This window comes from Micropterus salmoides, unplaced genomic scaffold, assembly GCF_014851395.1.
Source record: "Micropterus salmoides isolate LMB-PRFRI ecotype aquatic unplaced genomic scaffold, ASM1485139v1 Ms_hic_scaffold_4, whole genome shotgun sequence".
NCBI classification, from domain to species: Eukaryota; Metazoa; Chordata; class Actinopteri; order Centrarchiformes; family Centrarchidae; genus Micropterus; species Micropterus salmoides.
Window position 1 is genome coordinate 21,443,785 of NW_024043372.1, and position 24,620 is coordinate 21,468,404.

At 39.4% G+C, this 24,620-nt stretch overlaps 2 protein-coding genes and 1 long non-coding RNA gene across 10 annotated transcripts in view; 2 read left to right on the top strand and 1 right to left on the bottom strand.

Annotated features, from left to right (window-relative positions):
- The window catches only part of LOC119886958 (voltage-dependent calcium channel subunit alpha-2/delta-3-like), a 40,277-nt gene extending 31,732 nt beyond the window's left edge, over positions 1–8,545 (top strand). For both annotated transcript variants that reach the window (XM_038697970.1, XM_038697971.1), the window contains 13 exons: positions 616–711; positions 800–921; positions 1,539–1,616; positions 1,717–1,778; positions 1,865–1,909; positions 1,998–2,060; positions 2,634–2,704; positions 2,810–2,885; positions 3,178–3,218; positions 3,674–3,729; positions 3,945–4,062; positions 4,223–4,673; positions 7,605–8,545. In XM_038697970.1, the coding sequence (XP_038553898.1) occupies positions 616–711; positions 800–921; positions 1,539–1,616; positions 1,717–1,778; positions 1,865–1,909; positions 1,998–2,060; positions 2,634–2,704; positions 2,810–2,885; positions 3,178–3,218; positions 3,674–3,729; positions 3,945–4,062; positions 4,223–4,352 (958 nt within the window). In that variant the 3' untranslated portion in view covers positions 4,353–4,673; positions 7,605–8,545. The remainder of the gene's footprint in view (positions 1–615; positions 712–799; positions 922–1,538; positions 1,617–1,716; positions 1,779–1,864; positions 1,910–1,997; positions 2,061–2,633; positions 2,705–2,809; positions 2,886–3,177; positions 3,219–3,673; positions 3,730–3,944; positions 4,063–4,222; positions 4,674–7,604) is intronic.
- A 7,620-nt stretch (positions 8,546–16,165) lies between these two features.
- LOC119886592 lies at positions 16,166–19,040 on the top strand. 3 transcript variants are annotated; one of them, XR_005441520.1, is made up of 6 exons: positions 16,166–16,265; positions 16,397–16,419; positions 17,199–17,311; positions 17,766–17,832; positions 17,934–17,986; positions 18,743–19,040. It is a non-coding gene; the product is annotated as an uncharacterized LOC119886592 (long non-coding RNA). The 3 variants fall into 3 exon arrangements; XR_005441519.1 differs by having other exon boundaries at positions 17,199–17,832; XR_005441521.1 differs by having other exon boundaries at positions 17,199–17,818.
- Positions 17,217–24,620, bottom strand: part of LOC119886589 (flocculation protein FLO11-like) — a 59,188-nt gene continuing 51,784 nt past the window's right edge. For 4 of the 5 annotated variants that reach the window (XM_038697418.1, XM_038697419.1, XM_038697422.1 and 1 more), the window contains 6 exons: positions 23,756–24,037; positions 21,417–21,713; positions 20,777–21,091; positions 20,456–20,530; positions 19,085–19,159; positions 17,827–18,870 (listed from right to left, as the gene is read on the bottom strand). In XM_038697418.1, coding sequence (XP_038553346.1) covers positions 18,803–18,870; positions 19,085–19,159; positions 20,456–20,530; positions 20,777–21,091; positions 21,417–21,713; positions 23,756–24,037 — 1,112 coding nt within the window. In that variant the 3' untranslated portion in view covers positions 17,827–18,802. The other variant, XR_005441518.1, reaches the window with a different exon arrangement.

A 24,620-nucleotide genomic window follows, 5' to 3' on the forward strand; every position in this document is an offset into this window, starting at 1 on the left:
GAGTGCTGTTTTAAGACAATCTTGAAAAATGTGATTCCATCCTTTAACACTCTGAGTCCTATTATAATGTCCTGATGTGCATGTTGTTGTATAAGATCTGTCTTAAAATGCATATTCAGTATATATGTGTCATATGAGGTCTTGTCAACTAATGATTTTTTTCATTTTTGTCTATTGATCATTATTTTGTTATGAACCATGAATAATTTTGCCTTTAAACATCAAACATCATGAGAAGCTCCCAGGGTCCAGAGTGATGGCTTAAAACTTATTTTGTCTACAAACCATCAAACAACCTCAAATGAATCATCAATAAATCAAAAAGAAAGTGAGTTTTAGAAGGTGTAACATATATGTAAAATATTTACAGTATACCTCCAAATTGACAGCTACATCAGCTGCACCAAGAACTCTCCTCTATACACCATTTACTTTAATAAGTAGCAGACCTGAGTTTAAATACATATATAAATATCCTACATATTACATTTTAAAGAAGAATCTAAATTGCATTTGGCATTGCATAATTGTGCTCAGTCAGGAATTTTCAGGAAAAGTACTCAAACAGTATGGGCAGATGTGTTTATGTGGCACTGCTCTGCATTATACCAACAGGAACTCAGACAAAGGAGTGGAGATTGCCTTCCTGGGTACACGAACCGGCCTGTCGAGAACCAACCAGTTTGTCCCCTCCGATCAGCTCTCCAATCAGTGAGTGCTGCTGCTCAACATTTCTCTAATCACTGATGAATCTCTTCCTTTGCTTCTCGCCTCAGTTTCATTTTGTGTGCTTCCTCAGAGATTTTCTAACAGCAGAGGACAAGGAGGGTGTGTTTACTGCTGATCACTTCCCTCTGTGGTACAAGAGAGCGGCGGAGCAGGTCCCTGGCACGTTTGTCTACTCCATCCCCTTCAGCACAGGTATGCAGAACAAAACTGGGGATTGGAGATAGTAGCTCAAGTCTGCAGTACAAAATAAAAGTTCCCTGAGCCCGCATAAAACAATACCAGACAGACAAGTCTATCTGCCTATTGCTGCTAAATTATCTCATCAAGTCCCTCTTACTCATGTTGTTGCCTTAGTCATTCAGCATTTTAACATCTAAATCTGTCTTTTTAAATGTCCCTTTTTCTGTAATGGATTGTGGTTTTTACTGGTTTCCACTGACGAGCAGCACAGCTCACCTCCCTCGCTGCTTTTCTGCAGTTAATGTGACTCATGTTCTGTGTGCTAGCCAGAGGATGGAGAATTCAGCTTCACTGTCTAGGACATTTACCATTTACCACCTTTCCTGTGTTAATGATGACTGCATCCACTCATAACCTGAAATGTCCTATCGCAGCGTCCATTTCAGGATTACTGGAGTCATCTGGCTGTAGAGAAAGCTCTGACTGGACACCATTACTGTAAAGTAATGGACTGGTACTGCGGTTTCTTTTGAGCCTGCCAACTGGGGCTGCTGAGTAAAGGGCACCATCTAGTGAGCAGATAATGTAATCTGAACAAATGACTTGTAGTTTATTCTCTTCCTCTCTAGCTTTAGAAAATAAGAGTGTGGTTTTGGCGAGCACAGCAATTCAGCTCCTCGATGACAGAAAGTCTCCAATCGTTGCTGGTAACAACCTCTTAACCATCTTTCATAACATTGTTATCTTCATGTTAATACTTATTTTGGGAAACTGTGCTGTGTCTTACGTGCTTGGTCTTGTGCTCAGCTGTAGGGATCCAGATGAAGCTCGAGTTCTTTCAGAGGAAGTTCTGGACTGCCTGCAGACAGGTTACTACTCAATAAATACTGAGACATACAGTAAAATGAGCTCTCTGATTAGGAGCAAAACTAAGCTACTTATGTTTTGTGCTCAGTGTACAGCTCTGGATGGAAAATGCAGCATTAGCTGTGATAACGAGGTAAGAACAGTCACATGACTCTGGCTTCTTTTTTTTTTAATGTTCACGTTGTTTTGTTAACATAATCTTTTATTCACCTTTCTGACAGGACATTAACTGTTATCTCATTGACAACAATGGTTTCATTCTTGTCACAGAGGAGCAATCTCAGGTACTGTGTGCATGGTTGCATATACCTGTTTAGATAAATGTACAAACGTTTGAATGGATGGAAACACCTAAACACATGTCCCCCTTCCTTTACCATAACTGCTTAATTTCTCCTTACATGTTTTCCCAAAACATGTGTGCTTAGAGCAACACTGGACAGTTCTTCCAAAAAGGAAAGTTCTTGACAAACAGAGGAAGGCAGACATTTTGCACTTTAGAACATCCCACAGAGATTCAATTAGATATTAAATATATTAATGAATAATTAATATATTAATTAATACTGTAAGTGGTCACGCACTTTTCACATCATATCAGCCTGTAAAATATTAGTTGTATGACTTTTCAGACAAACATTGAATGGCAAAGTCCCTCGTTTAATTTTTGGGAAAGTTTTAAGTTTCCTGGAGTGTCTTTTCATGTCACTAGGCTGTGGCATGCATCTGCTGTTTCTGTGCTGATTTGTCAGTGAAATTTTTAAGCTTGAAAAATCTTTAATTAAAATTTACTTAGTACTTAGTACTGTGTGTGCTAAGCTATGTGCCTGGGTGCTTTGACACAACTTCTCTCTCAGACAGGGCTCTTCTTTGGAGAGGTGGAAGGTGCTGTTATGAACAAACTTCTCCAGATGGGTTCCTTCAAAAGGTCAGAGACACAATATAACATTTCTCTGAAAACATTTAAAAGTATTTTGTTACGCGTGTCATATTTTATGTCATTACAACCTCTGCTGCTCTGCTTGCATCGCAGGATCACACTGTATGACTATCAGGCCCTTTGCAAAGAGTATGCTGGGAGCAGCGACAGTGCGCGCACTTTGGCAGACGTAAGTGTGCAAGACAGAACATCAGCTGGTAGATACACAGACAGAAACATTAGAGACAATCATTTTATCATATGTGGTACACTGCAGCACATCTATATTTATATGACCAAAGTTAAAATCACCAGCATAGATCTAGATAGCTCTCTCTGGGTTTGTGGTGAACCCTGTTTGCACACTTGTGAAACCTGAGTACAGAGCAGTCTCACAGTGAACGCTGACATTAAACAACCTTTAACATTATTTCATTTTTGCACACAGATTCTGACACCTTATGCTTTTCTCTCTCTTTCAGCCCTTCTCTGTCATTAAGTGGCTCCTGACTGAGCTTGTAATGTAAGAATAACACAAAAATCATATATACTCTAATTATTATAAAATTTATGATACAATGTACACAATGTGATACCTCTTTATAATAAAGGTATATTAATAATATTAGATGAACATTTAAATACTTCTCTACTTCTTTCATCAGTTTAATAACTCAGCCATAAACACATTTACATATTGGTCTACATCCTATTAACTATGTACTAATATTAGTTCATAACTAAACATGTCACCAGTACCAAGATACATTGGTTAATAGTTATTAATACTTATTATTTTTAGTAAATGTGTTTAAAATCCATGTCTTCATTAACTATTTATATCATTTTATAGACATTAGCTACTCTTAGGACTAGCTTACTTGTATGTGTGTATTCTTGTGGTAATGCTTAATAAATTCACATTTCTGTCATTGGAACATTTGTTTTAATGTGATGTTCTTTTGTTTTTTTCTCAAGTTTTTTGCTAGAATTTAACCTTTACAGCTGGTGGAATATCGATCTATCTGTTAAAGGTAACTGTAGGCGTAACAATGATTATTGTGTGTGTGTGTGTGTGCGTGTGTGTGTGTGTGTATGTGGGTGAGAGAGAGAGAGAGAGAGAGAGAGAGAGAGAGAGAGAGAGAAAGGTAAATGTGTGAGAAAGTATGAGAAGGAGAAGTCGAAACCTTCCCTATGATGTTTTGTCAACTTCTGCAGTTCAGTTAAACTTGCTTTGTGTCACGTACAGCTCAGAGATCTCGGGGGAAAACAATGATGGTGCCATGTGATACCGAATACCCTGCGTTTGTCTCTGAACGCACCATCAAAGAAACAACAGGCAACATTGACTGTGATGGCTGTATGAGGTACTGCTTTAGGCCAACTTAAAATAGTTACACAGTGAATCATTAAATAATCACCCCCTTTGCTAACAATAACTATCCTTGTTAAACAGTAGGTGTTCAGTCTGCTACTGTTCATATTCCAACATTTTAATTCTAGTTTCTGTCTCTGCTTGTGCTACAGGTCTTTTGTCATACAGCAGATTCCCAGCAGCAACCTCTTCATGGTTGTTGTGGAAAATAAGTGTGACTGCAGCAGTGCGCCTCCAGTAACCATGGATCCAATCGAGATCATGTATATCCTTTCTAGATGAAACACAGATGTTTGACATGTGGAAACTTTTTCTGAAAGCATTTTCATTTCAGCTCATGATTAGTTAGATCATAAGAATATTTATGAGTTACTGAGTTTGAGAATTATTTTATTTCCTCTTAATATGTGTGTTTGATCCACTTAAATGTTTCGTTTCGCATCAGGCTAAATGACCTGTGTGTATGTTGGTGAAGCTCTGCAGTTCTGTTCATTCATTTACGCCCTTGACGCCTCTGAACACAACGAGTCACTAAAATGTGACAGACTGAAGTTTCAGAAGGACAGAAAGAAGCCTGAATCATGTCATCCTTTCCACCCTGAGGTATGAGAGTGTGTGTTTGTCTGTGTGTGTGTGTGTGTGTGTGTGTGTGTGTGTATGTGTGTGTGTGTCTTCATGTACATTTATAGAGTGAAGATGATTCTTGATCAAAAGAACAAAGAGTCTGGTTTACATGAGTATTTCCTGGCCAGGCGCAGTGACTTCCTGGTGTCTCCACTTTGACAACCAGATGGTGACAGCAAGTCAGTGATCCAGGCCAAGAAATAGTCCAGCACATAATCACTCATAATAACGCAAGTTGATGTTTTTTCATGTTGGGTTTTATATAAATTAAACACACAAGAAGTGCTAACAGGCTGATATTTATACCTTTGGACAGAGACAGGCTAGATGTTCACTCCATATTTACCGTACAAACCCTGGGCAAGAAAGCGAGTAAGGCTGTTTCCCGAATGCTAAGTAATTTCTTTAATTATATTATACTGTACAGTCACTGTCTTGAGAGTTAGACTAGTAACTAAATCAAGGTCTGTTTTTGTTTACGTCAGACTTGCTAATTATTAGGGTCAAATCTCAGCTTCATCCTAATCACTTGTAATGAAACAAAGTTTTTCAGGAACATATAAATTTCACAAGGAACTCTATAAATTCTGCAGATCAGTCTATGAGACATAATATCAATCATGGAGCAAGTTGTCTACTTTAGTGGCATCTAGTGGTGAGGGTTGTGAATTGCAACCATCTGTCCAGTCTACCCCTGCCCCCTAACCTTTCAAAGAGCGTAGGACAGCTATGGTGGCTGACACAGTACAGTCTCTTCTGAGACAGCAAAGAGTGGCCAGTCAAGAAATGAGGTTTCTTTAGGTATATTTATTAAGAAATTATATTTACTTAATTATTCAGTAAAACCATATTTTAGTGTGACTTGGCCACTGACAGATAACATGGAAAATGTAAGCCAAGAATGTGAAAAAGTTTCTGCACCACAGTCCATTATAAACCACATAATAGATAAAGTTTATGCATTAACAAGGGAAACAAACTAATTCTCTCTGTGATTATATATCCTCGCCAATACTGCCCGTCAACAATAATTTCTAGCCCGCTGCCAGATTATGGTGCTTTGATAGTGACAAAAAATCTAAATATGATGCGATGATGAAATAGATCTCAGTCATGACAGCAACAATTACTCACATGATTACTTGCTCTTTAGTTGTTTAGCCTACAAAATAAACCATGAGAAGCTTGTTCACTGATATGCTGTATTTGGAGTTGAACTGAGCTTTTACTTTGAAAAATTCTGAACGACATTAAAAGTCTGTAGCCTGCTTGGCACACCTCTGAATGAGTCGTCAGGAAACGTAATTCCCCTAAATGTCCTCTGCCTGGAGATACTGGGGTATATGAAAAAGTGACCGTAGGTTGATGGATGTGAATCAAACACCGAAACAAAAACAGTGCAGCACATGCCGTGATTTGAGGAACATTTGCTGCAGAATCCATTGCTGAAGAGAGAAAAAAAAATTGTTCCGAGTTGGGATGAAACCATAGACTGTATATAAGAAATGGACATAGTCATCGTGATGTCACCCGTTGGTTTGTGGACTGCGGTTTTGAAGCCTCTGCTTTGGCTGATAGAGCGCCGCCATGTTGAGTATTTGTAACCAGCGGCACCGGACGTGACCGTATTTGGACAAGACAGTTGAGCTAACGGCCATGTGCGGTGCTAGCTAGCTTGCTTAGCTAGGTGCATCTGTAATTCATGTTAACTGTCATTTTAACAGAGCTGATAACTTTGTTTAGTGAACAACAATCCTAACAAATGTACTCACCAGAGAAAATGTTTACTGAGGTAATTATTGAGGTGAAAAGTAGGGTAATTTCACCATTATTTCTAATGGAGACGGACTTCTTTTGCAACCAGAAGAGTCACCCCCTGCTGGCTGTACGATAAAATGCAGGTTCAAGGGACTTCGCGTTCACTTCAAATCGCTGACCGGAAGCTTCCCACTTGAATGAAACACTCAACCCTTGGGTTGCAAGTCTTGCACCTTAAGCCCTGGATATACTTGCATTTTAACAATGTGTAGGCCTAGACAGGTGTCAGCGACTCAAACAGCTTTGTGTGTACCTGGAGGATTAAACCTGAATCCACTAGGGGGCGGACCAGGACCGGATCTTCCCTCACTGACACTGGATTATCTTCCTTGACAACCTCCAAATTTGCACATCATAAACAAACCAAACATGGTGGAGTTTTATTGTAAACATCCCGCCATAAATTTCCTTTTTTGAAGTCTGCTGCTGACCATCTTCTTCTTTTGCGTTTAATTGTGGGTGGCAAACCAACTGCATACTGCCACCACCTGGGCGGGTGTGTGGAACAGCTGCTGACCTGCCTGACGTATTCAAGGTAGTGATGAGTGTCTGCACTGCCTGAATTCTACCAGAAGTAGAACAAGAAAAATGTAGTGACGAAACGCGCTCTGTAACGCTGTTTGTCCGTTTTCAGCAACTGTAGAAACATGACGATGCCACGTGGCGACATCCATGGAAGGGAGACCCGTGGTTATGTAGATATAAATGGCGTAAAGTGAATTCTCACCCACTCAGAGAAAAAAAAATGGTAATAATAATATTGCGCTCAATCAGTTAAAATAAAATAAACTGGTTTAGATAATTTGGCTAAACTGTTAGTCTGATCGTCTGTCCGCTCACGTTACTTGCCCCTTTGAACTTTGTTGTAGCGATGCTGCTGAGTTCCCCGATCTCTGTGTTCACCTTTGTGAGTACTATGTCATCATGATCAATCGAAATTATTTTAACTACGAAAAATAAGACAAAACTTGTTCAACAACAACAGTTAATATCTGTCAGCATCCACTGCAGTCTTTCCCAGATAAAACAAGTGTATCTGCCCTGTTACAGTAATATTTAACATATCTTTAATTTAATGACTGTCTTCTGCAGGAAAATGCCATGGAATGTGGTTCGGCAACACGCCTGTCCAGTCCTCTAACAGCAGCTCTGCTCCCTATGATAGCAGCAACCATCAGCAGGTGACCATTAGCAGCAGGACATCAGTAAGGACTAAATCAACAAGAAGATGCATACGAACACACAGAGAACATTGCCAATCAGAAGTGAATTTGCTCATACCTCTGCAAAAGGCAGCGCTCTACTAAGAATAAATCTTTATCTGTAGCACTGAGACTCACATCCATTATTGCAGAAAACACAGATGATGTGATGCAGCAAAAGAAAGTGAGAATAATGGGAGTGCTTGGTGACTTTGAGTATTGCAGATCACGCCACTGACTGTTTGCCATATTGTCATGAATGTGTGCTGAAATTAAATAAGAGAGAGAAATATAGTATGTCAACAGTAAAAACAAATGCCTAGAAGTACAGGTGTTTCTTGTCCAAGTATAAAATGTAAAACAAAGGATGATAGTAGGACATCAGATATATATTGAGTTTGTTTTGTGTATTGTGAGGGGGAAAATTAAGGCTAATGTAAAAGCCTGCAGAATGTAAAATGCACTTTTGTCATGTGAAAAGAACGTAGAACGGTCTCTATTTTTGGCAGTAAATTGTTTAAAAAAAAACTTAACTGTGCCATCATCATACATTTATTTTGTAGCATAATTCTCTTTAATGTCAGTAATAATATGGATCATGTAAAATACATGAGAGACAATGGACAATTTGAACTTGTTTTATTCTGCCAGTTTCTCCTTGTTTTAAAGCAGAAGACATTTCAGACAAAAGATGCATGAAGAAGAAGAAGATCACAGATTGTTATATTGATATATCCAGCCATAATTTGTCAAAGTGACCACATACCCTTCACCACATGTTTGAGAAAGCTGATGAATAAATACAAAGAAATATTTTCCTTCCTTCATTTACCCCTTGTCTCATTTCCTTGTATGTGTGTGTGTGTGTGTGTGTGTCTGACTTTACACATCAGATAACAACAGCACACAGTTACAACATACAATGACAGACAGCAGTGCACTCTGAGGTCAGTTCAGCGAGGCCTTTTATTTAAGGTGGTTATGGCTGAGGGGATCAGGCTTTTCCCAAAGTGAGCCCTCCTGCATCTCAGAGCAGCAGGGTAAGATGGTGATTGAGTGAGTGTGTCATGTCCTGTGCTATTGAGGTTGCCATGTGTGCAATGGCCTTAATGTTTAGTTCTGCTGGGTTGTGTGTGTGGAGACGGGGAGAGCAATTTTCCTGGTGGCAGTGTTGGTTATGCACATGTGAGCGTGTATTACTTATGTCATGGGAACATAAATCAATTTACACAGTTACATTGTGGGGACTTCATTTTGATGACAAAATGTAAGTCATTATTTTGTGTGTGTGGCAATGTGGTTGTGATGCCAATTTGTGTAGAACTATTAACTGAAAAAACAAAAGACATATTCATGTATTTTATACAGAATATAAAGACAAACACAAAGCAATTCTTTGCATGGTATTATTATATGTTTTATATATTGTATTACCATCATGGAACAGATGACAATGCCATCGCAGCACACTGCAGAAGACCTCTGGGGCATGCTGAATGCCTTTGCTGAAGCATTCAGAGCCCTGGGTGTAGCCATTTAGACCAAAAAGACCCAGGTCCTACATCAACCTACACCCAATCAGTCATCAACCCAGCCCATAGTTCAAAACGTGAACCACATTCCTCTTGAATATTTTGACCACTTCCCCTACCTTGGCAGCCTCCTCTCCTCCAAAGCTGACAATAGACTCTGAGGTAAACCATTGCCTGAGCTGTGCTAGTGGAGCATATGCCAGACTCAGACCAAACACAACTCTTGGTCTACAAAGCCGTGGTCCTCCCCACCCTGCTGTATGGAGCGGAGTCATTGACGACCTACAGCAGCACCTTTGAGCCCTGGAACAACATCACTAAAGATCCTTGTGAAATATTCTGAGGATCATCTAGGAGGACAGACGCATATCATCAGTGTTTACTAGCAAGGACCACACCACAACAACATGTCATTTAAAGGCTTAATGAAGATTCTGAATGTATATACACTCACCTAAAGGATTATTAGGAACACCTGTTCAGTTTCTCATTAATGCAATTATCTAATCAACCAATCACATGGCAGTTGCTTCAATGCATTTAGGGGTGTGGTCCTGGTCAAGACAATCTCCTGAACTCCAAACTGAATGTTAGAATGGGAAAGAAAGGTGATTTAAGCAATTTTTAGCGTGGCATGCTTGTTGGTGCCAGACAGGCCGGTCTGAGTATTTCACAATCTGCTCAGTTACTGGGATTTTCACGCACAACCATTTCTAGGGTTTACAAAGAACGGTGTGAAAAGGGAAAAACATCCAGTATGCGGCAGTCCTGTGGGCGAAAAGGCCTTGTTGATGCTAGAGGTCAGAGGAGAATGGGCCAACTGATTCGAGCTGATAGAAGAGCAACTTTGACTGAAATAACCACTCGTTACAACCGAGGTATGCAGCAAAGCATTTGTGAAGCCACAACACGCACAACCTTGAGGCGGATGGGCTACAACAGCAGAAGACCCGGTACCACTCATCTCCACTACAAATAGGAAAAAGAGGCTACAATTTGCAAGAGCTCACCAAAATTGGACAGTTGAAGACTGGAAATATGTTGCCTGGTCTGATGAGTCTCGATTTCTGTTGAGACATTCAGATGGTAGAGTCAGATTTTGGCGTAAACAGAATGAGAACATGGATCCATCATGCCTTGTTACCACTGTGCAGGCTGGTGGTGGTGGTGTTATGGTGTGAGGGATGTTTTCTTGGCACACTTTAGGCCCCTTAGTGCCAATTGGGCATCGCTTAAATGCCACGGCCTACCTGAGCGTTGTTTCTGACCATGTCCATCCCTTTATGGCCACCATGTACCCATCCTCTGATGGCTACTTCTAGCAGGATAATGCACCATGTCACAAAGCTTGAATCATTTCAAACTGGTTTCTTGAACATGACAATGAGTTCACTGTACTAAAATGGCCCCCACAGTCACCAGATCTCAACCCAATAGAGCATCTTTGGGATGTGGTGGAACGGGAGCTTCGTGCCCTGGATGTGCATCCCACAAATCTCCATCAACTGCAAGATGCTATCCTATCAATATGGGCCAACATTTCTAAAGAATGCTTTCAGCACCTTGTTGAATCAATGCTACGTAGAATTAAGGCAGTTCTGAAGGCGAAAGGGGGTCAAACACAGTATTAGTATGGTGTTCCTAATATTCCTTTAGGTGAGTGTATGTTACAGTAAAGATGAATGTATGGTAAGGGAAAGAGTGAAGGTGCAAGAAGGATGTCGTTTTATAGCCTTGTCTGAGAGAATGTACGAAATACCGTTTCAACCAGCACTCGATGCCTCGCTGCCCTGTTAGACACCTTCTGAGATAGCTTTTTTACCCGTTTTGAACACAGCCTCAGTAAAGGAGTTCCATCACAGAAGTGGTTTCACCTGAGCTAGTTACGGGTTCCGCAGACAGTATGAGACATGAGAGAGGTGCAACGGACTCCGGCGCACATGCACATGGCCAATTATGCACATTACGTGAACTTTTAGGCTATAAGCTAGCTCTACCAATGGCAAAGACACCACCCAATCGGGAACACAACCATGTCTCACAATCTTGTGACTCAGATAAGGAGTTTGAGACAGAGGGTCCAACACTTCAACCACCCGAAACACTAGTATGTTGTACCACCATCAACACCCCGGGAAGTAGCCATATACCAGCAGCTACAAATCCCTCCGTGACGGTCTCACCTGTTGTTACAGAGAGGGAACAAGAGTCCACAAATCCCCCTATATATAGCTTGGATCCTGCATGCTTGGATAAAATTGATGAGCATATAAGCACTTAAAATAGGCCTGAAATTTATCAGAACAAAGACACAGATGTCTCTGCCTCAGAGAGACAACACAACCAAAAGGTACTTTTCCAAAACCCTGTTTAAAAGGAAATTGGCAAATGGTGAAACTGTGCCAAGCGAATAGTTGCTTTATTCCCCTTCAAAAGGCACTATGTTTTGTTTCGCATGTGCATTACTGGGGGACTGTGATCTTAAGTTGCCGCATGCTTGGCAGAACATGAAGGATCAGAGAGTCACAGATAGGCCATGGTCGCTTATGTTATATGCTGTGCTGAAGCTGGGTTTATAAATTTAGAACAAAACAAAATATTTGACAGTGAATGTGAATATTGGACTGAGATTTTAAAGAGGGTTGAGGTGGTAAAGTTCTTAGTAGAGCAAATACTACCTTTCGGTGGCCGCAGTGATGTTTTTGGCCAACCAGATAATGGGAACTTTATGGGTGTGCTGGAAGCTATCAGTGAGTTTGGTCCATTTTTGAAAATGCATATAGAAAAGAATAGCAATGCTGGCTGGGGAACACCATCATACCTCTCATCAACAACATGTTTAGAATTGATTGAATGATGATCACATTCATTTTGTGATATGTGTCATCTGATTGCTGCATTACAGAGTGTTTTCTGAAGTTTCTGAGTCAGAGTCACTTTACCAGTCTGTTCGTGGTGTTTTACAAAACATGGTCATTGATCAATAACTGCAGAGGCCAGTGCTAAGATATTGCAGCCAACATGTCTGGAATTTACAGTGGCCTGCAAAAACGCATTAAACAAATTAACCCATTGGTTGAGTGTTACCGTGTGCTGCAAACACACTCAACTGATACTTCTACACTACTCCATTTTAGTTTACAAACAGAATTAAAACGAATATGATCTACGTCCACACCAGCATTTTAGATGGGTTTTGGAGTTAATCTCCGTCTACATTAAAATGACGTTTAGGTACACTGGGCATGTGCAGGCCAGCGTAAACAGGAAGCAGATGGTCTATTCCTAGTTACAGAAGATTTGAATACAGACTAAATAAATGAATACAGACAAAGAAGTTTTTTTTTTTTTGCATGCACCAATAACGAGCTGGGACTGTTACTGAATGTAACACGGGAGTGTGGCGGCAGAAAACAGAGGGAGTCGTTGCAAAGTAAACGGCAACATGCACAGTACAAGTGTAGGCAGATAAGTGTTATTTGCACGGTACACAATATTTTAATAAAAATACCATGTCAAAAACCCGGTCAGTGGCATTGTGTTTCTGCTTTGCATGACTTATAACCCAATCAGAGAGATGAACGTGAGCTGCGTCATCGTTTCAAAAGTTCTCTGTTTTGCCCTGTTCATCCATCCATCCATCGTCAATCGCTTATCCTGCGTACAGGGTCGCGGGGGAGCTGGAGCCAATCCCAGCTGACATCGGGAGCAAGGCAGGGTACACCCTGGACAGGTCGCCAGTCCATCGCAGGGCCACACATAGACGAACAACCACTCACGCTCAAACTCACACCTAAGGACAATTTAGGGTCACCAATCAGCCTAGTCCGCATGTCTTTGGATGGTGGGAGGAAGCCGGAGCACCCGGAGAGAACCCACAGGGAGAACATGCAAACTCCACACAGAAAGGCCGGGGTTTGAACCCACGACCTTCTTGCTGTGAGGTGACAGTGGAGTTTTGAAATGCAAAACAGGGTCAGCAGCGTTTCCAAACTTCTATGTTTTAGGTCTTCGTTTTTGCCGCAAAATTTCTCCGTTTTAATTCGAAAACCCAGTAGTGTGGATAAGTGAGCCACGCCCTGAATACACAGCTGGCCAATCACAGCACAGTATAGGACTCGCTCTAACTGAGGTCCGACACTTTCATGGATGCACTCCATTGAGTCTAATGCAAAAAGTCGTTTTCTAGCTTTTTTTTGGCCGTATTTTTCTAAGATATGGTCAAACACTGTTCCTGGGGAACTTGTAATAGTTACAGTCGCTACCCAGAGAGGTTGATCTGAGAAGTACGGTTTATATTCTCTATCCAAAACCTAAAAAAAACAGAGAAATGTCAGCTGTGATTGTTCCTAATGTAATGTTAGTTAGAGAACGCTAGTTAACTTCCTACTGAATGTAATGCAATAAAGCCCTACTGTTCTGCTTTTTAATGATTGTAATAATGAATAGAGGCCTACCCAGCTGTACAGGAACAGTGTTGATCCCTAAAGAGGTGGTATTATGCTCATTTTCAGGTTCAAAATCTGATCAAATTATTTAGGGGTTGTACCAGAACAGGTTTACATGGTTTAATTTTCAAAAAACACCTTTTTTTTTTCATACTGCACATTGCTGCAGCTCCTCTTTTCACCCTGTGTTGAGGCTTCGTTTTAGCTATGGAGTGATACATCTTGTCTCTTAACTGATCTTTGTTAAGGACTACTAGCCAATCAGAAGCAGAGAAGGGCGGGTCAATGAGAAGCATATATGATTTTCAGCTGTACATGTTGCTGATCAGCTTGGCTGGAGCAAGAGTTTCAGAGTGGTGAGTTATTAATCTGTAACAAAAATATCTTTCATCCATAAAGTCTTGAAATTTTAATTGACCTCTGTCTCTACATCACAGTAACAACTTTATGTACATTGAATGCCTGTATGTCTCACAAGGGGGAATTGAACCCAGGTCTCCAACGTGAAAGACAAGTATCTTATCTATGCGCGCCACCACCACTCCAGTGTTTTAGCTTCTATCTTTAATTTTTTTCACATCAGTTTGACAGCCTGAATACAAATGTATAATGCAACTGCAAAACTACTGTATCTGCTTCTTTCTGAGATTGCTTTTTCCAAAAGATTTGACAATATTTCTCCGGGGAGTGCAGTAATAGACAGTGGCAGCACCGACAGTCGGACTTAGCACCAGTAACTAAGGGGGGTGGGGCTTAGCGAAGGGTCAGTTTAGTGGGTCTAAACAGTGCTAACTGCTCCCTTGAGACAGAGGAATTTCCCTTTAAATCCACATCCCACAGCCAGACAATTAAAGCAGGTTTAGAGCCTAATGACAACCACAGAAGAGAGACTTTGAAAAGTCTTTCAGGTACTAGTTGGTCAGGACACGCGCTAGCAACAAACTCAATTCAAAAGTCACTGCAAAAGTTAGGTGATGACTCAAACCAAAAACTTAATGCTAGGGATGAAGGCAGGACGCGAAAATGGAAAAACTAGAGAGTGCCTTACTGTGTAAATGTGGAACAAAATCCTGCAATGTTTTCACAAGACAAGTATGGCTCTACAGGCAGTTACAGGCAATTTATGTAATGCTGTTTATTTGATCAGCTCATTGGGGGATTATGTGGCCAGCCTACGTGAAGATTTTGACAACTTTGAGATTGAATTAAAAAACATGTCTCCAACTTTGTCCCAAGTAACACCACAAAGCGGACACACAGAGGCACAGAAAAAACAAAAAACAGGCAGATGAATCTGCTGAACTGGAGTGTGAGCAATCAGGCCGAGACAAGTTCAAAGCATCTGTTTTTATCCCTGTCATACATCAACTTGTTGCAGAACAAAGGTAATACTCCTACAAAGGTATTCAGCAGACATTTTTATTTTTGAACAACATTCCATCTATCTCCGTACAAGAACTTCATACACAAGAGGCTAATCTCCAGAAGAAATATGCAGGTGATCTGGTGGACGATTTTGTGACGAAATTGGACAAATCAGAGAATTTTTTAAAGAAATGAAGACACCTCAGCAAGGTCACTTCTGCAACTTATAAGAGGACAGAAACTACAATCAGTGTTTCCAAACTTAGATATAGCACTTGTGCTTTTATGTGCTGCTACTCTTTATGCTATTTGTATGGCTTTATTTTATTGGAACATTACACAGCAATTCGATTTGTGTCTGTCAGGATGTTGTGATCTTGCCTCAATAAAACAGGCACTGATGCAGATGTTTCAGGCCTAGCTGTTGGTTTAGAAAGGTAATATCTGTTACCTGCTTGCAGTAGCATTTTGAATAGCCTTTTTTTTCTATAGCACTGCTGTTTATAGCAGGCCTTTTACACATGGCACTAAATCACTTTTTTCTGATTTGGAGTAACGATTACTGTATGAATGCACGTATTATGATTACTTTAATTTTATTATATTTCCATGTGTGTATATCTCTGTGGGTATATGCTCATGTATAGCCTAGAATACATAAAATATTCAGCCCCCCTAAAATAGGCCTAACAGCATCCATGCTAAATCTAATTATTGTTTTTCTTTTTATTATTTTGGAGGGCTTAAGACACCGCATGATTCGATGATTAGTCACCTATAGGCATTCCTTAACAATTCGTATCCAACTACATAAATCCTTAGTCAGGGACACACCTAGACCCTACATAGAGGACAGTCACACACCGATGATGATAATCTTGATGATATGAAAAATAAACAGTGTATCTGCAGTAGAAGTAAGTTGTAAATGCATGTAGATTATTATTTATAGTGCATAGTCACAGAAGTCTATATCCAGTTACAAAAAATAAGATCAACATTAAACAGAAATCACATGACAAAGCAATTACAGTAACTAGTCAAGTTTAAAGCAATTTACATTTCCAACAGTTCTTTAGGCTGTCTGCTTTCTCTTTCACTTTACAGTATAAAACAGTACGTGTTTCAGTGTGGCTGTGTGGTGCTGTACACTATACCCTTCAGGGATAAAACAACTGGCTCCTCAGAGATGGTGCAGTACAAATGGTATGTGTCAGACTGGGAAAAGAAAAAAACAAGTGTAACATATATTAATATATTTGACAACTGTGTTAAATGTATGGTCCCTCATTCACTCACATTCTCATTTTGAGGCTCTTGCTTTTTCACTTCCTCAGAACCTGCTAGAAAAAGACACACAGTAAGATGATTGTTTCTTAAGAGTTTTTTTTGCACACTCTGTATATCAAATAATATGTTTCTCTGAATAAAAATAAGTCTTCAGTCCAGCTGACAGTATTCAATAATTTGATGGCCAAGATATGATTGTCATAATTGTGTGTATCTTGGACAGTATTACACTTTCAAGCTAATCTGTAAGCCAAAACAAAATAATAAGTCTATACCATCTCTTCTTAAACAATATTTTGCTCAACAGTGTCAGAGTCAAGCAAAGAAGATTATTTTTGTCTCAGCGCAGTGGTGCTTTACCACACATGTGGTTTACTTTCAGTTTGAGATGCAGGTCCACATTTGCTTTATGCAGGCTGTTGGTTTTAACGTGTGATGCTGCTGCTCCTTTCACCAACCTCATCTGTACGCAGTATATTTTAGGTATTTTAACTGAAATGTAATGATGTTGGATTCTTTAAAAGCCCCCTCTTAGAGCACAACCCTTTTAATCTAAATCTTATCTAAGATCCTAAATCTAACTAGCCAATATAAACATTTCCTATAAATGGCCAATTCCTTGACTAGTGTCTGTGATAACAGCAGCTTTTTTGGTAGTTATTAAACCCTCTACAGTAAATCTTAAGATGCAATTGTTGTGAAAATGCAAGAGCTCTAGAGCTTATGTACCGTACATTTAATAATTAGATGAAAAAATGATTGAAATATTTTTTTCATGAAATTCTACACTTTTGACTTTATCAGAGAAACATGTCAACATAGTTCTCACCAACTCTTCTTTTGTTCCAGAGAACTGCAGAAACCAACAAGATGATGCCCACAATTACTCCACAACCAGCTGCAACTACTACAAACTTCCATATCCACTTTTCTGCTTTGAAACAACATATACATAAACATGTGTCAGTACTGCTACTCACAACATCAACAAGCAGGAAGACATGTACTGTCCATAACTACAGTATTTTAACCATCAGTAGTGAAGAGTCTGTTTCTTCAAGGCACAAAAACACATTAACCTTAATGTTGTCTTGTTTTGTACTAGGAGTACAGATATTAAGCAGCACAGCGATGTCATATGCTGATAACAATTTGATTTTACTTGAACAATGCAGGCTAACATCTGCACACTAGGAAGGCTAACTTCACATACGCATAAGCGACTGCACATCATCTCACACTTTCAGAGTAACCAATCAACCATTGCTTCAGTCTGCACTTGGACTGAAATTCAGAGTAATCACTTTTTACAAACGTGAATATATTGTATAATCAACATTTTCTGATGAGTCAGAGTAAATCACTGAGCATACACAGAATAATCATGTCACCTGATGTTGGTTTTTCTGGTGTTAGAGAAGTAGAAGTGGAACCACCAGTATTACTTGGCGTACCAACAGTCCAACCTGGTGAATCAACAGAAGTATATTTCAAACTACTGAATACACTGATACATGTATAATTTGTAATTAACTAACGTCACACTTGATATAATGTTTCTGTTATTTTGTTACCTGGTGTTAGTTCTACAGGTGTTACCAGAGAGGAAGCACGAGGCCTGCTAATAGTCAGAGCTGGTGAGTAAAAATATATATTTATTTTCGTAGACATGAGTGAAGTGAACTCAACTGAAAAAAATATAAAGTTGGGTGGAATGTTTTCTGGAAACTGCAAATGGCTTTTAAGATCCAAACCAGAATATGAGTACAGGACGACTCTGTGGACCATCTTAATGCAGCTTGGATTCGCTGACTGGCATCACCTGTTTCAATCATGCTTCTGGATCTGTCACCAGCGGTGTGGCTATAATTGCAGCCGTTATAACCCGAAACTTCTCACTGAGGTTCTGCTGATACTCTCATGCCAATGACATTTGCTACTGCAGATCATTTAACCAACCTCCTCTCTATGTGCTATATTGTAGGTATTTTAGGTTGATTTTACTGAAATGTAATGGTGTTGGAATCTTCAAGAGCTCCTTCTAAAAGAACAAACTTTTTGCTAAATCTAAATATTTAAACATTTGTTATAAATGGCCTATTCCTTGACTAGTGTCTCTGCTGATAGTAGCTTTGTTGGTAGTTTTAAGTAACTCTTAAGATGCAATGATTGTGAAAATGCAACTTCAAGACCTTAGATACTGTATATTTAATCATTTGAAACAACATTTTCAAAAATGATGGAAAGATTTTTGTCATGAAATTCTACACTTTAAGTGTAATAATTTAAATTTAAACATTATGTGTGTAAACATCCATATGAAAAAGCAGATTCTGACTTTATTAGACAAACAAGTCAATATAGTTCTCACCAGCTCTTCTTTTGTTCCACAGAATTGCAGAAACCAGCAAGACACCCACAGTTAATCCACAACAAGCTGCAACTACTATAAACTATAAAATCCTTATCCACATTTTCCATATACCTCCAGATTCCAGATTCAATGGAGTCATCCTAGAGTCTGTTTCTTGAAGACACAAAAATATAATAACATTTATGTTGACTTCATTTGTAAGCAACTACATTCATGTACATAAGCAACTGAATATCCATCTTACACTGTCAGAGTAACCAATTAGCAACCATCACTTAAATCTGCGGTTAATTACTTTTGTAATTCATTCATTTTCTGATGAGTCAGTGTGAATCACTGAAAAACAGAATAATTCCGTCACCTAATGTTGGTTTCTCTGGTGTTAGAGAAGTAGAAGTGGAACCACCAGTGTTACTTGGCGTACCAACAGTCCAACCTGGTGAATCAACAGAAGTATATTTCAAAATACTGAATACACTGAAACATGTATGTGTTTCGATGTCTATGAAGATTCTCAGTCATCCAGGTCATAGTTATCCAACGAAGGTTGAAATCAAGGGCAACTGGACTTGGTTGAAGATACTGGAAGACGTTTCGTCCCTCATCCAAAGGACTTCTTCAGTTCTGACTGACTGGCAGGGAAACTCAGCTATTTAACCTCAGTGGGGTCGTTGGCCCGGGTCATCGATACCGCTGGTTCGTTAGTGTTCCTTGTTGCTGTGACGACAGTCGTTACAGTCGTTAAGACTACCGGTGGCCAAGACTGAACGACCATCGTTGGTATCTTCACCTGAGGCCAATGGGTTACGTTTGTTGAGTTTCCTGGGAAGTGATGAAAAGACAGCATTGTAAGTGGGGGATAAGTGGTGGAGTAGACCCCCTCCCCTGTTCAATGACGGCTTCTCGACCCTGGTGTAGATGGCTTCCTTGACACCTCTTTCAAACCATCCATCTTCTCTGTCTAAAATGTGCACCTCGTGGTCCTCAAACGAGTGTCCTCTGTCCTTCAGATGTAAGTAGACTGCTGAGTCTTGACCTGAGGAGTTGGCCCTTCTGTGTTGAGCCATGCGTTTGTGTAGTGGTTGTTTAGTCTCCCCAATATACAGGTCTGTGCATTCCTCACTGCATTGGACCGCATACACTAGATTGCTTTTCTTGTGTCTGGGTGTGCGGTCTTTGGGGTGTACCAGCATCTGTATTAGTGTGTTCTTGGGTTTAAAAAACACAGGGATGTTATGTTTGTTGAAAATCCTCCTGAGTTTCTCTGATACTCCAGACACATATGGAATCATAATGTTGTTGCGTTTGACCTTCTTTTCCTCCTCCCCTGTAGTTTTGTTCTTCATGGATCTTGTGGCTGTTTTCACAAACACTGCACCACAGAGCGGAAAACATACCAACAAGCGCCCAAGCCAGAGAGAAGGAACAGAACCACCTGAAGGGGGCACTTACAGCCTGTGGATACCCTAAATGGACCTTTGTGAAAACAGGCTTAAACCAAGTCCAGTTGCCCTTGATTTCAACCTTCGTTGGATATGTATGTGTTTCTTGAAGACACAAAAACATAATAACATTTATGTTGACTTCATCTGCAAGCAACTACATTCATGTACATAAGCAACTGAATACCCATCGCACACTGTCAGAGTAACCAATTAGCAACCATCACTTAAGTCTGCAATGACAATAGGTAGGTAGGTATGACAATACCTTAATGTATAAAAGGTCCTACCTGTGGTCACAAAAAATGTTGACTTTGTCTGTCTCGTGGTTGACTCTCTTTCTACAATATCTACAACAGTCAGAGCTGGTGAGTACAAAGACAAAGACCCCATAAACTTTTAAAAAATAAATACAATAAATTATAAATATGTAGAAAACAAATATAAATAGGTAAACATTTAGGTCGAAAACTGCATGGGACAGCCTGCTTATCTGTGCATTTGTATTTTTTATATGTTGTATAAGTAGCCCATACAGTGAGTACACTAATAAACTATATTTTTATTCAGATGTCACCATTGTAGTGTGTGTGTTCAGGTCTCTGACTCACCAATCAAGCTGTATCCATCACTACGAGGAGACAAAGAGTTGGGTTCACTTCCCAAACTGTAATCACAGCTGGCATCACTTTGTTGAAGTAAACGAAGACGACTCAGCAAATCATCAATTGTGACAGTAAACTGGCAGAACCACTGATTGGTTTTTGGGTCTCTTTTCCTCCCGATGGTGGTTGTTATGACTGGATGACTTGCTTCTCCAAAGTACAGGTTACATCTCGTATCGTGATTAGCAGATCCAGGCAGAGAGCAAGCAAAGAGAACATGGTCACCAGGAAAATGCTGAAGAGTCAACTGTGGTGTTTGACCTGCAAATATGTTGAATGTTGGAAATTCGTTAAATATAATGCTCTATCCTGCTATCAAGTAGACTGTAAGCTGGGCAGTAAGTATGGGGTAGTGATTTCAAACAGTGCTGACAATGTCCAACACCACACACATCTTGTTTAACAAATAAAATACAAAAACAAAAAGCATATCTGTATCTCCTTCACCTACGGGTAGCATTTTAATTGGAGGTTGTTAAAATCTTTCTTCCTTTATTTACAAATTAAAATCTTAAACACACCACTTTTCTTGTGCTGATACTGTATCATAACATGTTACTATCAGATAGGAGAAACAGTCACTCACTGTGTATGGTGATGGAGGATGTGTCACTGTGTAGAGATGGAGAATCTAACTCTCCAAGCTTTACAGTGTAAAAACACAACACTTTAACCTCAGCAGGTGAACTCTGATTTGCCATCTTCAGCAGCTCAGTTCCTGTCAGTATCTTCAGACAAGAGGAGTCACTGACAGTTCCTCCACTTAACGTGTAGAAAAAACACTGAGACTCAGAAACAGACGATGGAGTCTGACAGTTCATTGTGACTGACTCTGTCTCTGTGATTATCGGTGGATTCACAGTCAGTTTAGGCAGAAGAGATGCTGAGAATATAAGCACATGTTGGACTACAGATTGAATTAATTTCAAATAATTCTACATACATTTATAACAGTAGAGGATGAGGCTGTATGTTTTAGATGTATTACAAATGATTCAATCTGATGCTCATTGAAAACCGTCTAACGCTTCCTCGGAAGACTTGATCCCATGTTGTGAGCTGTTTGTGCTGACATGGCCATATAACCAGCAATGAGGTCACCGAGGTCTGGACATCTGTAATTAGCCTATATGTAGGCTACAGCATATTAAAAAAAAAACTCCAATAAAAACAGTTGACAACAAGCTCAAATTAATGAAGGCTTTAGGACCATGAGGGCGCAGCTGATTACTTTGTTGTAACCCTCATTTCAAGCTGAAAAACTGTTTCCCCATCACTGACCAGACTAGGGGAAACACAGGAAGCACGTGGAAATGCTGTGTGCGCAATAACTGAGAGCACCACTGTTTTCGGGCAGAGTTATGGGCGATAAATAGCGAATTTAATAGGGTGAAGAAACTCCCCATGAAGAGAGACGCTGTGCGCATTTATGCACGAGGCACAGCAGCCTAACTTAATATTAAAATCTCCCGACAAGCTGACAGGATTATCAGGATCTAATGTTAATAATAATATGTTGTGTTTTCCACACATCCAAAAGGTCTCACACACACTCCAGGTTCATACAGTGAAACTGTCTGGAGTATCAGCAGCCATCCTCCTGATCAATTCTGAGATCCATTAGAGCATCTAAACATTTCACAGGCTAAAAGTTCAATTCTGTTTCCTCTGTAGAGTTTCCTCTATCTGTCCTGTCAATTTCTTAACTTCATTTTTTAATTTTTTTTTTGCTGCTTAAATGTCCCAGGATATAGCTGTGGAAACGTTTAAATGACTGACAGCAGCCTAGCTCCTACAATCATTACAAAATGAGTGCAAACAGCTGCTGATGTCATATTAGTAGGCTGTAATATCAACCAATGCATCCTCTGAATTCACTAACCTGCTGTATTTTTACTGTTGTCAAATAGTAACAATAGTGCCCATTAATTAGTCCGCACATGTAATTCCAACAGTAGGCTATGTGATGACAGTTATAGGCTACATTTCAGATATATTTAGCCCAAAGGGTATCATCTCCACTGGGGAGGATGGAGACATCCACCACTTTTTGAAATGGCTGATTCTGTCCCCATCACTTTCAAAAGCATTTGTAAAAAATGTTTTGAAAATTACCTTGCAACAAGAAATGTTAAAAGACAAATGAAAATGCCTTTAGAAAGTTTTAGCCTATTTGCACAATAAGAAAACATGCAATGCAATTAAAATATAAGAAACAAATGTGCATTGTCCAAGAAAGTAACTTAAGCAGCAAAAAAGCTACTGATTACTGCATTATATTCCATTATATTTTTATATTTTGAATTGTCACGAGCCACCTGAATTTTGTGTTGCCATATAAATAAAGACAAATGCCATAAAATGGTGCAGAAAATGTTTGCCAAAAAAAAGTAACCTAAGCTAGAAAAACAAATACTACTGCTTATAAAATGCATGCACCGCTCAGGAAATTTAACAACTTCTTGACTTCTTGGCCGAATTTTCCGTTCTCTGAAACAAAACAAAGGCGAGGGAAGACTAAATCATGCCTGCATGTGTGCTGACTCAGCAGAGATGATATTAAATAAAAAATGTTGATCTACAGGAGAATACATATCTGAAAGCAATTACAAAATGCCTGAGAGCCTTACTGCATAATATTACATTATATTTATATTTTGTATTGTCACCTGCCGCCTGAATTTACATGAATAAAAACATTTCCACCAGAAAATGCAGACATTGGTGCAGAAAATTTCACCAGAATGCAGGAAATGAAGTGTTAATTGCTAAAACATTTCTAGTGGGAGGACCGTGTTATTTTGGTATAAATTTCCATAAATAGGCTCTATTTAAAAAATTGAAAATCTGGACCTCACTAACCCTGTGTGTTGATACTATAGCAAGATTTTAAAATAATACTCCATAGTAGCAGTGTTTACTCACTTCGAATGATGATGGAGGACACGTCACTGTCAGGAGATGAAGACACGTAAAGGTAAAAACATGTCACTTTAACCTCAGCAGGTGAACTTTGATTTGTAATCTTCAGCAGTTCGGTTCCTGTCAGTTTCTGCAGACAAGAGAACCTTTTGGCAGGTCCTCCTCTTACAGTGCGGAAATAACACTCAGACATAGAAACAGATGATGGAGTCTGACAGTTCAGTGTGACTGAGTCTGTCTCTGTGATCACTGATGGATTCACTGTCAGTGTTGGTGGAAGAACAGCTGGAAATTTGGAGGTAAATAAAATGTTATATTGAATAATTGCATTAGAGTCTATCTATGATTCCAATTGAGAAAATGTGATATAATGTAGCGGAAGTAATGAACAATGTACTGTACAAACAGGTACTCTGTAGAAATAGTCAAATTAATTACAGACTATAATAAATTTTCCATACAGAGATAACAGCACGGCTGGACAGATAACAGAGACTGACCTTGTACATGAATCCTGTGAAAGGAATCTGTAGGAAATACGTGTTAAAAAGTATGTATATATATCTATATATAATAATTCTTTAACAACTTTAAACAAAATATAGAAAGATTTAAACACTCAACGTGTAATTCTGTCAATCAGAGGTGAGAGTAAAGATTGAGAAATTTGACTTTATTTGTTACAATGGTCAAATTATTTTGACTCTACATTGAAGTTCCAAAATAAGTTTACAAATAAACAGCACAAATCAGCAACTCTGGCAATAAGAGGACATATAACATAAAATTACCAGTCAATAAAAAGTAGTTAATATAATCGTGTGTTGTGGTTTAACATGCTGATACATAAAGGCTGATGTTACATATT